The sequence below is a fragment of the Anolis sagrei genome, chromosome 1, assembly GCF_037176765.1.
Source record: "Anolis sagrei isolate rAnoSag1 chromosome 1, rAnoSag1.mat, whole genome shotgun sequence".
Lineage (NCBI taxonomy): Eukaryota > Metazoa > Chordata > Lepidosauria > Squamata > Dactyloidae > Anolis > Anolis sagrei.
The window spans coordinates 257,610,951-257,625,307 of record NC_090021.1 but is presented as its reverse complement, the minus strand read 5'-3'; the positions used below and the strand labels follow the sequence as shown (position 1 = coordinate 257,625,307).

Below are 14,357 nucleotides of genomic sequence, written 5' to 3'. Positions count from 1 at the left end.
TGAGAATTCCCCCCCACCCCCACCCCCCCCCCCACATGCTTGGCCCTATTGCTGCATGCCTCGTCTAAACACCACGCTCCCAATCTGCCTTTAAACCGTATTAAGTGCGCAGTGTAGATCTGCCTCGTCAATTCCCTCCTGCAGCTGCTCGGGGTAAACCCAGGAGGCGATGGCTCCTCTCCTCCCTCTATTCCCCGCATCCTTCCTCCTCCTTCCTTTCTTTCTTTTCTTTTCTTTCTCTCTCTCTCTTTTTGTCTGCTCGGCTTTCCCCGAAATATTGACGCTTCCCACCCGCTCCCTCTTGTCTTGCTCTGGGGCTGCATGACCTTCGCCACCCGGGACTACCCTGCTCCAGGAAGGCGATAAGGGTCCCGAGCCATCTTCCCGGTGCCCCTCTCTCTTTCATTAAGACCTTTATCGGACGCCGGCCTGATTAAAGCTGGCTGCAAAAAAATATGGGGGACCTGGACATCTGAAAGGATCCCATTGGGAGGAGGGCCGTCAGCTGCGAGAAGGAAAGGAGGGGCGGAAGGGACGCGGATCCCAAGCGGGAGGGAGAAGGTGGGGTGAGGCTGCCCCCTTCCTTCCTTCCTTCCCCCTCCCCTCCCCGCCCAAGACTTGGCACAAGCCTCAAGGTAACCGCTTTCCCACGACGGAAAAACCCGCCCGAAAGCCCAACTTCAGCCTTGACTGATTCGAAGCAAGAACATTCTATCCATTCGCCCAAACACCCTGTGCCAGCTCCTGGCCCGGATTAGCCTCAGCCGCCACAACACAACACGACCCCAATCCCCAGGAATATTTATTCCTCTCACCATTATCGTCAGTATTATATTTAGATCTCTCTTTCCTCCCTGAAAATAATAAAAAGACTCCAAGCGTGCTTCCTTACCTTTCCTTCGGTCACTACAGTCCCGCCTATTGCTCCCCTCCTTGCTCCTGAAGAGGAGCTGGATCTCCGTCTGAATCCAAGGTAATCTGAGGGAGCTGTCACTCAAGAAGAGTGACAGGCCTCCTCGGATAGAGCTCACGGTGAAGCTACGCTGTAGAATTAATGCAGTTTGACATCACTTTAACTGCCCTGGCTCAATTCTTTGGAATCATAGGATTTGTGGCACTAGCACTTTTGGCAGAGAAGGCTAAAGAACCAATAAAACTATAACAGTAAAAGTGATGCCAAAACGAATTAATTCTGCAGTGTAGAATTCCCAGGTACCCCATTATATCAGGAGCGAGTCAAAGCTTTGAAGTGTAAATAATTGGGGAGAGGAGGGCTTAAACTTCCTTCTTTTCTTTTTAGAAAAAGTTACAGAACACAAATGCACTTTGATAATATGAATTTAGGCAGCAAACCCAGATCTTCTAGGTCAGCGATTCTCAACCTGGGGGTCGGGACCCCTGGGAGGAGTCGCCAAAGACCATCAGAAAACAGTATTTTCTGTTGGCCACGGGCTTCTGTGTGGAAAGTTTGGCCCAATTCTATCATTGATGAGGTTCAGAACTTTCTTTGATTGTAGGTGAACTATAAATCCTAGCAACTACAACTCCCAAATGTCAAATGTCTCCCCAAACACCACTGGTGTTCACATTTGGGCATATTAAATATTCGTAGCAAGTTTGGTCCAGATCCATCATTGTTTGCGTCCACAGTATTCTCTGGATGTAGGTGAACTACAACTCCAAAACTCAAGGCCAGTGCCCACCAAACCCTTCCAGTATTTTTTATGGGAGTTCGGTGTGCCAAGTTTGGTTCAATTCCCTCGTTGATGGAGTTCTTTGATTGTAGGGGAACTATAAATCTCATCAACTACAACTCCCAAATGGCAAAACCAACACCCCAACACCCCCCAACCCTGCCAGTATTCAAATTTGGGCGTATCGGGTATTTGTGCCAAGTTTGGCCCAGTGAATGAAAATCCATCAGATATTACAATTCATATCAGTAGGAAAATGACAGTTATGAAGTAGCAATGAAAATAATTTTACGGTTGGGGAGGGGGTTCACCACAACATTAAGGGATCGTCCATCGCCAACGAAAACGGATCTTCTTTCAACTCCCTGACTGTCCATACATTCAGCTTTTCAGTAAAAATGCCCAATGTGCCTCTCGCGGACAAGGAGTATGAAAGGAATTGGAAATGTAATTTCCCCAAAAGGTTAGTTTCAAGTTGTGCCATAAAAATAATAAACTGTGGGTTTACTTGTTTGTTTGTTTATTTTAATTGAAGTGTTGCCGAATATTTTTCAGGGGGAGACCATAGATTGGAGATAAAGTGGGCTAATTCTCCTCCATTGTTTTCATACTCTCAGCTAAATATACCTTTCTGCTCTCAGTTCCTTTCCCTCTTCTCCTTCTTTTTGTATCTAACTCTTGACCAAATCTATTCATGCTTTTTTCAACAACCAGAAACAACACTCAAGGAATGTGGCACAGCTTTTGAGGAAAGGAAAATATGTGGGAAGAGGAGTGAATTTGAATCCAGATTAATATAGAATATTCTCGACAAGATTTGCCTTCTTCTGAGGAGAGAGTGGGATTTGCCAATGGCAAGGGACAATTTCAGCCCTCCAGGTGTTTTGGACTTCAACTCCCACAATTCCTCACAGCCTCGGTCCCCTTCCTTTTCAGGAATCTTTCAGGAAAGGGCCTGAAACTGTGAGGAATGGTAGGAGGAGTTGAAGTCCAAAACACCTGGAGGGCTGAAGTTGGTCCATGCCTGATCTACATGGTAGAATTAACTTGTTTGATGCCACTTTAACTGCCATGACTCAATCTTGTAGAATCATGGAAGGTGTAGTTTAAAAGGTCTTTCTGCTTCTCAGTCTCACCAAACTACAAATCCCAGGATCCCATAGCATTTAGTCATGGCAGTGTAGATGCACCCCTTGACTAACATTCAAACAGCTACACCAGTGGTTCCCAACCTGTGGTCTGTGGACCACCAGTGGTCAGCAAGAACTAAAATATGGTCCATGGCCTCACCTTTACTACACCATTGCAAGGAGAGGGACTGGTCTTGTTGACTTATTAAAAATGGTTTTCTGTGGGTGAGTAGATGGCGACTACTGGATGGCATATGTTCTGTATCAGAAATTAGAGCTGATGTGGTCTATCCAATGCAATTTTCTCAATCAGCACCCTAAATAGCCAAACCGAATCTAAAGTTGACAACAACCTGAGGCTCCTTTTACACAGCTGAATAAAATCCCACATTTTCTGCTTTGAATTAGGATATATGGCAGTGTGGACTCAGATAACCCAGTTCAAAGCAGATATTTTATGATTTTCTACCTTGATATTCTGGGTTATATGGTTGTGATTCCTAACCCTTTGGGTACTAATGTTGGAGAGTAGTCCTTGGTCAAAGTGATCCCTGTTCAAATGATCCCTAGTAAAAGGGGGGGGGGGGAGCAGACTCTTGGAAGTGAACAGAAATATTTGTTCTTTCTTTCTTTGGAAGTTATGTCAGTTTCCCCAAAATATGCCTCTTCTTAGAGAAAGGGTTTCAGGCAGATATAATTTGCTAAAGATAAACATAATCTAGGATTTTGACCTATTAAAATCAAATGGAGGGTGACCACCGACTTCTGAAGAAGGAGAGCCTTGGGTTTCATTTTGACAGTGTTGGTAAATCCCTAGTTCTTCCCATATACAGACCGGTTGCAATGGAAACTCTTTATCCATAAAATTAACTAAACCTGAATCAATGGTCTTAGGAACTGCCAGACCCAATAACCATGTATCAGGCACAATAACACAGCCCAGCCAAAAAGAAAATTATTGGTGCCTTAGTTTTTAGACCTGTTTCTCGAGCTATTTGGGGCATTGATTCAGAAAATTGCATTGGATAGACAGAATCAGCTCTAGTTTCTCGGGCATGGTTGTTATGGTTTTTTATTGACAAACAGATGGCAATTGGCATTTATTTATTGATCGTGTCCGAAGCGAATTGAGGGTACAGTTATAATGTATTTAAAAACACAACCAAAGCTAAGAACTTGGCATTAAACTAAATGTCCTTTGACCAGAAGCTGGCTACTTGGAGTGCCTCTGGTGTGGCTGTGAGAAGGTCCTCCATCTGGTAGATAGCAGATGATCCCTATGTCAAAAACTAGAGCTGATAGGAGGAAATGGATGCAATTTTTGGAACCTGCAGGCCAAATATACCCAGAAACAGGTCTAATATTTGAGTCACCAAATTTGTGTAATTTCTGAATTAAGTCATATAAAAGCACTTCTTGAAAAAAGAGAGAGAGCAGTTGAACAAGTTGAGCAGTTTAGAAAAGGTTTCCTAAAATAATAAAAGAGAATGCCTTCCCAATCCGATTATTTAGCGAATATAAAACAGATGAAGATCTTGAAACCAGGTAGATCACTGTTTCTCAACCTAGGGAGGTCGGGATATGGGTCTGAATTTTTTTCCATAGTTTTAGGAATCTCTTTGACATAGTCGTTTGAGTTCACAGTGCTCTCCAGATGTAAGTGAACTACATATTCCCTCAGTCACTACCAATTCACCCTAAATCCCTCCAGTATTTTCTGTTGGTTATGGGGTCTCTGTGTGGGAAGTTTGGTCCAATTCTATCTTTAGTGGGATTCAGAATGCTCTTTGATGGTATGTGAACTATAAACCCCAGCAACTACAACTCAAATGTCAAGGTCGAGTTTTCCCAAGCTCCAGTGCTCAAATTTGGGCATATTGAACATTCGTGCCAAGTTTGGACCAGATCTATCATTGCTTGAGTCCACAGTGCTCTCTGGATGTAGGTGAACTACAACTCCAAAACTCAAGGTCAATGCCCACCAGACCCTTCCAGTATTTTCTGTTAGTCATGGGAGTTCTGTGTGCCAAGTTTGGTTCAATTCCATCTTTGGTGGAATTCAGAATGCTCTTTGATTGTAGGTGAACTATAAATCCCAGCAACTACAACCCCCAAATGACAAAATCAACCTCCCTTCCAACCCCACCAGTATTCAAATTTGGGTTTATTGTGCCAAATTTGGTCCAGTGAATGAAAATACCTCCTGCATATCAGATATTTACATGAGGATTCATAACAGTAGCAAAATTACAGTTATGAAGCAGCAACAAAAATAATGTTATGGTTTGGGGTCACCACAACAAGAGGAACTGTATTAAGGGAAGGGTGAGAAACACTGAGGAGGATTGCTGATAGGGAGTGCTTGAAAGTGGATCAGGCTCAAGCCTGGCAGGCAGCTTCTTGGTGATTTTGCATCCTTGAAGCTCTTTGTAGGCAGAAGGCGGATGACCTTTCCTATCCACTATCACTAAAATATCTTTAAATATAAAGAGACGTCCCCTCTCCTGTCTGTTCAGTGTAACCGATTCCCAAGTAAATCTGAACGGGCAAGCTTCATTCTTCCTTGGATTGCTCAAGAATAACCGCTGTCTTAATATTTTATTTTATTATTGCTTGATGGGTTGAGTCATTCCGGAGAAGGCTTAACCACGAAGGAGTGGTGGTTTTCCACTTTCCCGCAGGATATAAATGCTGCCCTCTTTAGAAATGTAAACATTGATAGATTCATGGATTGTCGAAGGCTTTCATGGCCGGAATCATTGGGTTGCGGTAGGTTTTCCGGGCTATATGGCCATGTTCGAGAAGCATCTCTAGAACATGGCCATATAGCCCGAAAAACCTACAATAATAGGTTAATATAGAAACAGATAATATAAAACAGGTCAAAAAGTTTGAAACTTAGCAGGGAGGTAGCTTTTCAAAATGGTGAGATAATAATAAAGGATAGGAAGAACTTTCTGTGCCTTTCTGACAACACTCATTTGTTTTTGAACTTTGAAAAATAAAGGAAAGATCCCTCTCCTTCCGATAAGAGATACTTCATCACACTAGAGAATGAATCCACTTTCAATCTGGTTTCTCCAGCAAAATTCTGGGGTTTGTAGTTTAGTGAGGCTGTTAAAGGCTCCTCCCTAAACTAAAAACTCCAGAATTCTGCAAGAGGCAGAAACCGGATTTAAGTGAATTCATTCTCTAGTGTGATGAGGTCCTTATAATGCAATGGCATTGATTTCTGTAGCAGTAATGTATTCTCTCGATGTCGTTTTGACTTAGTCCAGCCACTGCATTTTCGAAAATGAATTAGAAAGTGGGTGAATTAGAAATCGGATTTTCTTCAGGGATGAACTGCAGCAGGTCCGGTTACAAAATAAACAAACACAAGGAACTGCAACATTCACAACAAATGACCTCCCCGGAATTCTTGGTTAAATAATATGTTGTCTTTTCATTCCCTGTCTCTGCTGAAGGAGGCGAAACGCATTCCCTAATAAGTCAACGAGGGAGGGAGTCCTCCACCTGAAAGTTTGTCCACAGAATGATTTGGAACCTAGTTTTTCAAAGGCTCTGATATTTCTTTGGTGGAAGGCTTTCATAGCTGGAATCACTGGGTTTTTCTAGGTTTTTCGGCCTATATGGCTATTTTCTAGAAGCATTCTCTCCTGAAATTTCGCCTGCATCTATGGCAGGCATCCTCAAAGGTTGTGAGGATATTTGTTGTCCATTCAACTTCCTGGGGTTTTAAAAATACAGTTTCATCCCCGGTGGTGTAGTGAGCTTAACCCTTGTGCCGGCAGGACTGAAGACCGACAGGTCGGAGGTTCGAATCCGGGGAGAGCGCGGATGAGCTCCCTTTGTCAGCTCCAGCTCCCTGTGCGGAGACTGCCTCCCACAAGGAGGGTAAAACATCAGAACATCAGGGCGCTCCCCTGGACACCGTCCTTTCACACCTGAAGCGATTTGCACTTTCTCAAGTCACTCCTGACACAGGGGGGAAAATCCCACACCTTGCTTTCTCCTCCGCATATATTAGAAACCTAAATAAAACCGGCTTCAGTCGATGCGGTTTTGCTGAAAGCTGCTTCCAAGTAATGAAATCTCTATTCTGACTCCCAGTGAAAACAAAATAAAAATAGACCTTTTGGTCATTCTTACCATTCTCTTGAGGGAAAATACTATAAATCCGTGGGACTTTAATGGTATGGTTTTAGGCGTATTTCCCCAAAAGTAAATATCTCCGAGTTCAGTGGATGTTACTCCCTAATATACACGTGAATAATATTGATGGAGAAGTCTCATCGATTTCAATGGGGTTTAAACTCAAATACCCTAAAGGCATCCGAGGATGTCTGATCTTGGAAACTAAGCAGGGTCAGCCCTGGTTAGGACTTGGGAGGGAGGGAGCCACTGAATGTCAGGTAATGCTGAAGCCTATATTCAGAGGGAAAACTGGCAAACCACATCTAGGTATTCTTTGCCTAAGAAAACTCTATGAAATATGTGGGTTTTGTACAGGAGCCCCCATGGAGCAATGGGTTAAACCAGTGGTTCCCAACTTTTTTTTTAAACCAGGGACTAGTCTCCAATATTAGTACTGAAAGGGTTACCAATCGGTTTTATACAGAACATATGCCATCCGCTCACAGAAAACCATGCAGACCACAAGCTACAGGTTGGGAACCACTAGGTTAAACTCTGGTGCAGGCAGGACTGTTGACAAAAGATAGAGGTTCAAATCCGGAGAGCGGGTGAGCTCCCGTCTGTCAGCTACAGCTTCCCATGCGGGGACATGAGAGAAGCCTCCCACAGGATGGTAAAACATCCAGGCGTCCCACGGCAACCTCATTGCAGACAGCCAATTGTCTCACATCAGAAGCTACTTGCAGTTTTTCAAGTCACTCCTGACATGAAAAACGTAGGTTGTGTAAACACACATCCACAAACGAATACTTTCAGAATCTGATCTTCAAATGATCCCATGATCATTTGAACTGGATTATATGAGTCTACACTGCAAGTTTTAAGGAGCGGCTTTAGCCATTCCTTCTCCAACATAGTAGAGTAAGCATGCCTATTACGCACCAACTCTTACATTTCCATAATTTCGCCCTGTGAAGGGTATATAGTATCTTAAAAGGACCAGGAGCCTGCCATTCATGCGAGGCGGGTGGTGTTTTTGTGTGGACTTTGGGGTGTGAATGAGGGTTATTAGTAAACCTCGAGTTTAGAAGATTTCTCCTTGTATATCCCCTGAATATCTGCTCTGGGCCAGATGGTCAACGAAGTTGCGACATCCCTTCTTAGCTTCACAACAGTAGTTTCTGGACTTGGAGGGAAACCGATCCTAAATCCCTGTTGACAAATGCCGTTTCCGCGGTTTCGTTTTTCACAACCTTAACCAAATATTTCACGAGGTCACCCAGAGTTCTGTGACCGATCTGCCAAAATGTCTTCAAGGGAAAGGAGGACTGCAACCTGTTGCCTTAAAGGAGTGCGGACGACCGCCTCCAATTTACTCCACAATCCCCGAGGGTTCAACCCAAAACTAGTCCCGAGTCCAGAAGACCCATTGAATCAATGGCGTTAGTGTAACAAGTCTCATTTACTCGGGAGTTGTATCTACACCAGGCATGGGCAAACTTGGGCCCCCTATGTGTTTGGGACTTCAACACCCACCATTCCTAACAGCCTCAGGCCCCTTCCTTTTCGCTTATGCGGCTGAGGGGAAAAGGGAAAGGGCCTGAAGGCTGTTAGAAATGGTGGGAGTTGAAGTCCAAAATGCCAGGAGGGCCCAAGTTTGCCCATGCCTGGACCCGACTTTTACATTTCCCCCCCTTGTATATGTGCGGACACAAACTGGAAATATCTAATCTACATAAATAAAAATGTAATTTTCGTTTGTGGGATTAACATAACTCAAAAACCACTGGACAAATTGGCACCAAATTTGGACACAATACACCTATCAGGCCAACGAATGAACATCACTCATAAAAACAGGGAAAAACATAGAGGAAGAGCCAAAATAATATATAGAACCACATATATACACATATACACACATATATATACACACATATACACAGACTGGGCCACAGCAATACGTGGCAGGGGACGGCTAGTGTGTGTGTGTGCGTGTGCGTGTGTGTGTGTGTGTGTATATATATATATATATAAATCATATCTGCGCTCCATGCAGTCATGCCGGCCACATGACCTTGGAGGTGTCTACGGACAACGCGACTCTTCGGCTTAGAAATGGAGATGCGCACCACACCCCAAAGTCGGAAACGACTGGACTTCATGTGAGGGGAAAACCTTTACCTATATGTGTGTGTGTGTGTGTGTGTGTAGAGAGAGTGAGTGTGTGTATATATGTGTGTGTGTGTGTGTATGAGGGGGGGAGAGTATATATGTATATTACACACTTTCTCTCCCTCTAAAATATATATATATATCTCCATCCACTCACACACACACACTTTCCCTCTAATATATATACACACACACATACATACACACCAAAAAAGAGCCTTGTGGCTCCTCCTCGATTCCTCAAACCACTAAATCCACAACCTTTTAAATCAGGCTTCTTCCAAACGCTAAATGCAAAGCTACCATTCACAATCCAGCTTGCATCTACAGTGTAGAATGAATGCAATTGGACACCTCTTTAACCGCCCGGCCCAATGCTATGGAATGATAGGAGTTGTAGTTTGATAAGGGACCAGTACTCTGGCAGAGCAGGCTAATGACCTTGCAGAATTACAGCTCCCACTCAGGACGCCATAGCATTGAGTCGTGGTGGTGGAAGTGATGTCCAGGGGCAATGTAGATGCTACACCCATCGTTGTTTTAGCCTGGTTCCCTTTGCGAAAGGGTCAAGTACTGCTAGTATATACACCTCAGTTGTTTTCACAACTGTTAAAGCCCTTGATTTTAAAAAAGGTCTAAAAGATTTAGTGCAGGGTTTGTTTTCGGTTTTGCTTTGAGATATGCAGTTTGGGGATTGTTTTAGGTTTTTCCGGACTGTATGGCTATGTTCTGCTATTCTTGCTATGGTTTAATATTATGTGTTAATGTTTTTTTTAAATGTTTTATGGTGTTTTGGGGCCTCGAATCGTTGCCATTGTAAACCGCCCTGAGTCGCCTAAGGGCCGAGAAGGGCGGTATACAAATATAGTAAATAAATAAATAAATAAATAAATAAAAGAAGCATTGTCTCCTGATGTTTCGCCTGCATCTATGGCAGGCATCCTCGGAGATTGTGAGGTCTGTTTGAAACTAGGAAAATTGGGTTTATAGATCTGCGGAAAGTTCAGGGTGGGGGAAAGAACTGTTGTCTGTTGGCGGTAGGTGTGAATGTTTCAATTGCCCACCTTGATTAACTTTTGATGACCTGACAGTTTTTAGGTGTGACTTGTTCCTGCCTGGGGGAATCCTTTGTTGAGAGGTGGCCAACTGTTCCTGATTGTTTCTTGTCTGGAGTTCCCCTGTGTTTGAGTTTCTGAGGCAGTTTTTGCCTGACACAACCCTTGTGCGTGCTTAGGAGCCTTCAAGGGACATTTCAGATCGGGGATGATCTCATCCAAAGGGAAGGTTTTATGATCCTAGCCCTTGCTGTCTATTAATCTGGTGGAAGAGGATGGTGGAGGGAGAGAGTTCCCCAGGCTGGAGAGGGGAAATGCCCACCTCCAGCAACCCGTTCCCTAAGGACATTTTCCCCTGAATTAATCCCCCGCCTGAAGTTTTCCTTCATTCCTCAGATTTCGAGAGACACTTAACATCACTGACACCTAGAACTCTGTTGTGGTTTGCTGTCTTCGCGTTTTCAGAGTCATTTTGCGGGCCCTTTTCTCTGCATGCCTGAACGGTATTCCTAAATGCTTTTATTGACACGACTTTGAGAAACTGCAAGACGCTTCTAGCGTGAGAAAATTGGCCGTCTGCAAATAAGTTGCTCAGAGCACAACCGGATGCTTTACCATTCTGTGGGAGGCTTCTTTCATGTCCCGTATGGGAAGCTGGAGCTGACAGGCGGGAGCTCACCCCAACCCGCCCTGGTGTTTCTATGATGCTAGAAATGTGGTACTGGAGGATCCTCATTGAGGGGTGGAAACCTTCTCACTTGTGCCTGTCCCTCGAAGCTACACAACTAGTATTTTTAAATTTATTTTTAATTGGTGGGGCATGGGGGGTACCCATAAACACTGGGGGCTGAATCCACTCGCTCCTCCCAATTAAATGAAGACCGAAATGTAACCTCTGGGTTCAAACTAGAAACATAGAATCCTAGAATTGGAAGAGACCTCATGGGCCATCCAGTCCAACCCCTTGGCAAGAAGCAGGAAAATCGCATTCAAAACACCCCGACAGATGGCCATCCAGCCTCTGTTTCAAAGCCTCCAAAGAAGGAGCCTCCACGACACTCCCGGGGTTCTTCCTCATATTCAGGGGACTCTCCTTTCCTGTAGTTTGAAACCATTCTTCCGCTTCTGTTTAATCCCCCCCCCCCCCCCCGGGGTCAGGAGCTACTTGAGAAACTGCAAATGACTTCTGGTATGAGAGAAATGGCTGTCTGCAAGGACTACCCAGGGGATGCCCAGATGTTTTGATGTTTTACCATCTTTGTGGGAGGCTTCTCCCGTGTCCCCACATGGGGAGCTGGAGCTGACAGAGGGAGCTCATCCGCTGTTAAGCCGCTTTGAGTCCCCTTGGGGGAGATAAATAATGATGATGATAATAATAATAATAATCTGCGTTTGAGGATGCACCTTTAAGTCGCCTCTCCACCTCTCCTTTTCTACTACTGATAGTCTTTAGCAGATTTGGGAGGATGGTGATTCCATGAATTTCAAAAGACATGTCACAGATGGATTTGTTAGTGCCTTCTCCGCTCCGAGTCCCTTGTTGGGAGATGGGGCAGGGTATAAATAAAGTTTTATTATTATTCTCGCCTGGTTTTAATTGGCGATCTCCCCTCTAAGTATTAACCAGGGCCGCCCCTGCTTAGCTTCCAAAATCAGAGAGGATCTGGGCAAAATCCCATCCCTCCTCCCAGTTGGAGTGAATGGATAATAAGACCACTTATTATGCCAAAGCTGACGCAACCCATTGGCTTCATGGATCCTGCCGGGCGTGTGTGCCTACCAGTTGCCTGCCCATTTATGGCGACCCCGAGGATTTCCCTGAAATACAGCCTACAGTTACAAACACCCGACTTACAAACTACTCAGAGTTGAGAAGGCGACTGATTTTTTTTTCTCGAGTGTGATGAGAAATCTAGAGAAGAAATCCACTTAAAATCCGGTTTCTGCCTCCTGTAGAATTCTGGAGTTTGTAGTTTAGGGAGGGGCCTTTAACAGCCTCCCTAAACTACAAACCCCAGAATTCTGCAGGAGGCAGGAACCGGATTATAAATTGATTTTTTTCTCTGGTGTGATGAAGTGGTAGAGGAAGGGAAATTCCCTGCTGAAGCTTTCTCACCAATCCTTGTTTCCACAACAAGCCATTTTTTGCAAAACCCAATTGTCACAGGGACAGAAAGTGAAGTGAAGAGAGGCATTGTCCGTAGACACCTCCAAGGTCATGTGGCCAGCATAACTGCACGGAGCAGTCAACAAGCCATTTCCCCCTCCAAAAAACCCAGTTGTCATAGGGACAGAAAGTGCAGTGAACTCTGGTGAACAGAGGCACAGAGAGCAAAACATATATATTTGGCTGGAGTTACGCTTAAAAACTGTTCCTGTTCCGACTTATATACAAATCCAAGTTAAGAACAAGCTTATAGAACAGGCATGGGCAAACTTGGGCGCTCCTGGTATTTTGGACTTCAACTCCCACCATTCCTAAAAGCCTCAGGCCCTTTCCCCCTCAGCCGCATAAGCGAAAAGGAAAGGGCCTGAGGCTGTGAGGAATGGTGGGAGTTGAAGTCCAAAACTCCTGGAAGGCACCAGCTTGCTCATGCCTGCTACTGAACCTATCTTGTTCACAACTCAGTGGCTACCCATCCAACTACCAACCAAGGTCGGCCCTGCTGAGCTTCCAAGATCAGATAGGATTTTAGCCCCACTTACCTTGGTTGCGGAGGGCCTGTTGTCCCTCGAGGCAGCTGGGCAGGTAGGGGCCCTGGGGGAAGAGGCGCGCCTGGGCGGGGGGCGCCTGGCTGGAGGGCGGGGGCGGCGGCGGCGGCGGAGGGGGCGGGGGCGCCCCGTAAGCCCCATAGCGACAGGCGCCGGCTGTGCCCGTGAACTGTCCCGAGAAGTGGACGGTGAAGGCGCTGAGGCACTGCTCCTCGTGGGGGTCCGAGGCGCTCCAGCTGGGCTCCTGCTTGATGAAGGCTGAGGGGGGCGGCGGAGGATGGGGCGGCGGAGGGGGGCCGGCCAGCGAGCCGTAAGCGGCGCCCGAGGGGAAGTCCAGCACGGGGCCCCACTGCGCCGGCATGGGGCAGCCCCCGTTGCCCGGGGGAGGAGGCAAAAGCGCGTTGAGGTCGCGCACGTCGGAACCCATGGCCTCCGCCGAGCCCGCTTTGCGCCGCGCAGGGAACCACTCTCCGCCGCAGGAGGAGGAAGAGGAGGAAGGCTTGCCCCAGGCGCTGAGGGGCTCCGGAGGGAGGCACCAAGTTGAGGAAGAGGAGGAGGAGGTGGCGGCGCTGCTCGGGAGCCCCTTCGGGACGGGCAGCCCAGCCCCCGGGTCCAGCCCTGCCAGCGCCAGGGCGAGGTTGGCCTCCAGGGTCGCCCTTTGGGCCCCGAAGGAAGGAAGGAAGCAAGCAAGGCAGGCAGGGAGGGAGGCAGGGAAGCTCCGTGCTCGGGAGGCAGCAGGAGAGTGGCTTCTCCTCGCCGCGCCGGCTTTGCCCTCCGAGTCCCCAAAACTCCGCCAAGTGAGGCGGGGGAGGAGCCAGGCCCAGGCACGCTCTCTTCCCCCCTCCCCCCTCCTACGCGCGTGGGCGGTGACACGGCCTCCCCTCCAGCTCAAGGGCCGCAACCCGGCCACGGGACACCACGCTCTCCCCGCGCCACTTTCTCTCCCGGGGACTCAGGAAGCCGAGGGTGTTCAACACGGGACGCAGCACTCTCCAAATCCACCGATTCCCCCCCCCCCCCCCCACACACACACACGTCTCTCCCGCTCGGAATTCCCCTTCGGAATTGGGGTGGGATTCCCAAACGAAGCCTAGGCTAAGGCTGCCACTGCCTCGCCTGCTGAGAAGAGACAGTCTCAGGCAGGCATCCTCAAACTGCGGCCCTCCAGCTGTTTGGGCCTTCAGCTCCCAGAATTCCTGACCACTGAACAAACTCGTTAGGGTTTTTGGGAGTTGGAGGCCCAAAGAGGTGGAGGGCCGCAGTTTGATGATGTCTGATCTCAGGCTTCGGAGGCTGCTGAGGGGGAGGATAAATAACCCATCTAAGAGGGCTGAATGAATGAAAAGTAATGCCTCCGCCTTCGTAACTCCTCAACAGATGGCAGTACTTGTATGCGGCAGGTACTGGCTTGTTCAGTAGACTCTCCTATACAGTTCCATTTTGGCAGGAAGCCT

At 46.8% G+C, this 14,357-nt stretch overlaps 1 protein-coding gene across 3 annotated transcripts in view; it reads right to left on the bottom strand.

Annotated features, from left to right (window-relative positions):
* The window catches only part of WT1 (WT1 transcription factor), a 64,325-nt gene extending 50,596 nt beyond the window's left edge, over positions 1-13,729 (bottom strand). For 2 of the 3 annotated variants that reach the window (XM_067462688.1, XM_060753673.2), the window contains exon 1: positions 12,898-13,726. In XM_067462688.1, coding sequence (XP_067318789.1) covers positions 12,898-13,330 — 433 coding nt within the window. In that variant the 5' untranslated portion in view covers positions 13,331-13,726. Of the gene's footprint in view, positions 1-12,897 lie in introns of all 3 variants that reach the window. The other variant, XM_067462689.1, reaches the window with a different exon arrangement.
* Positions 13,730-14,357: the final 628 nt, after the last annotated feature.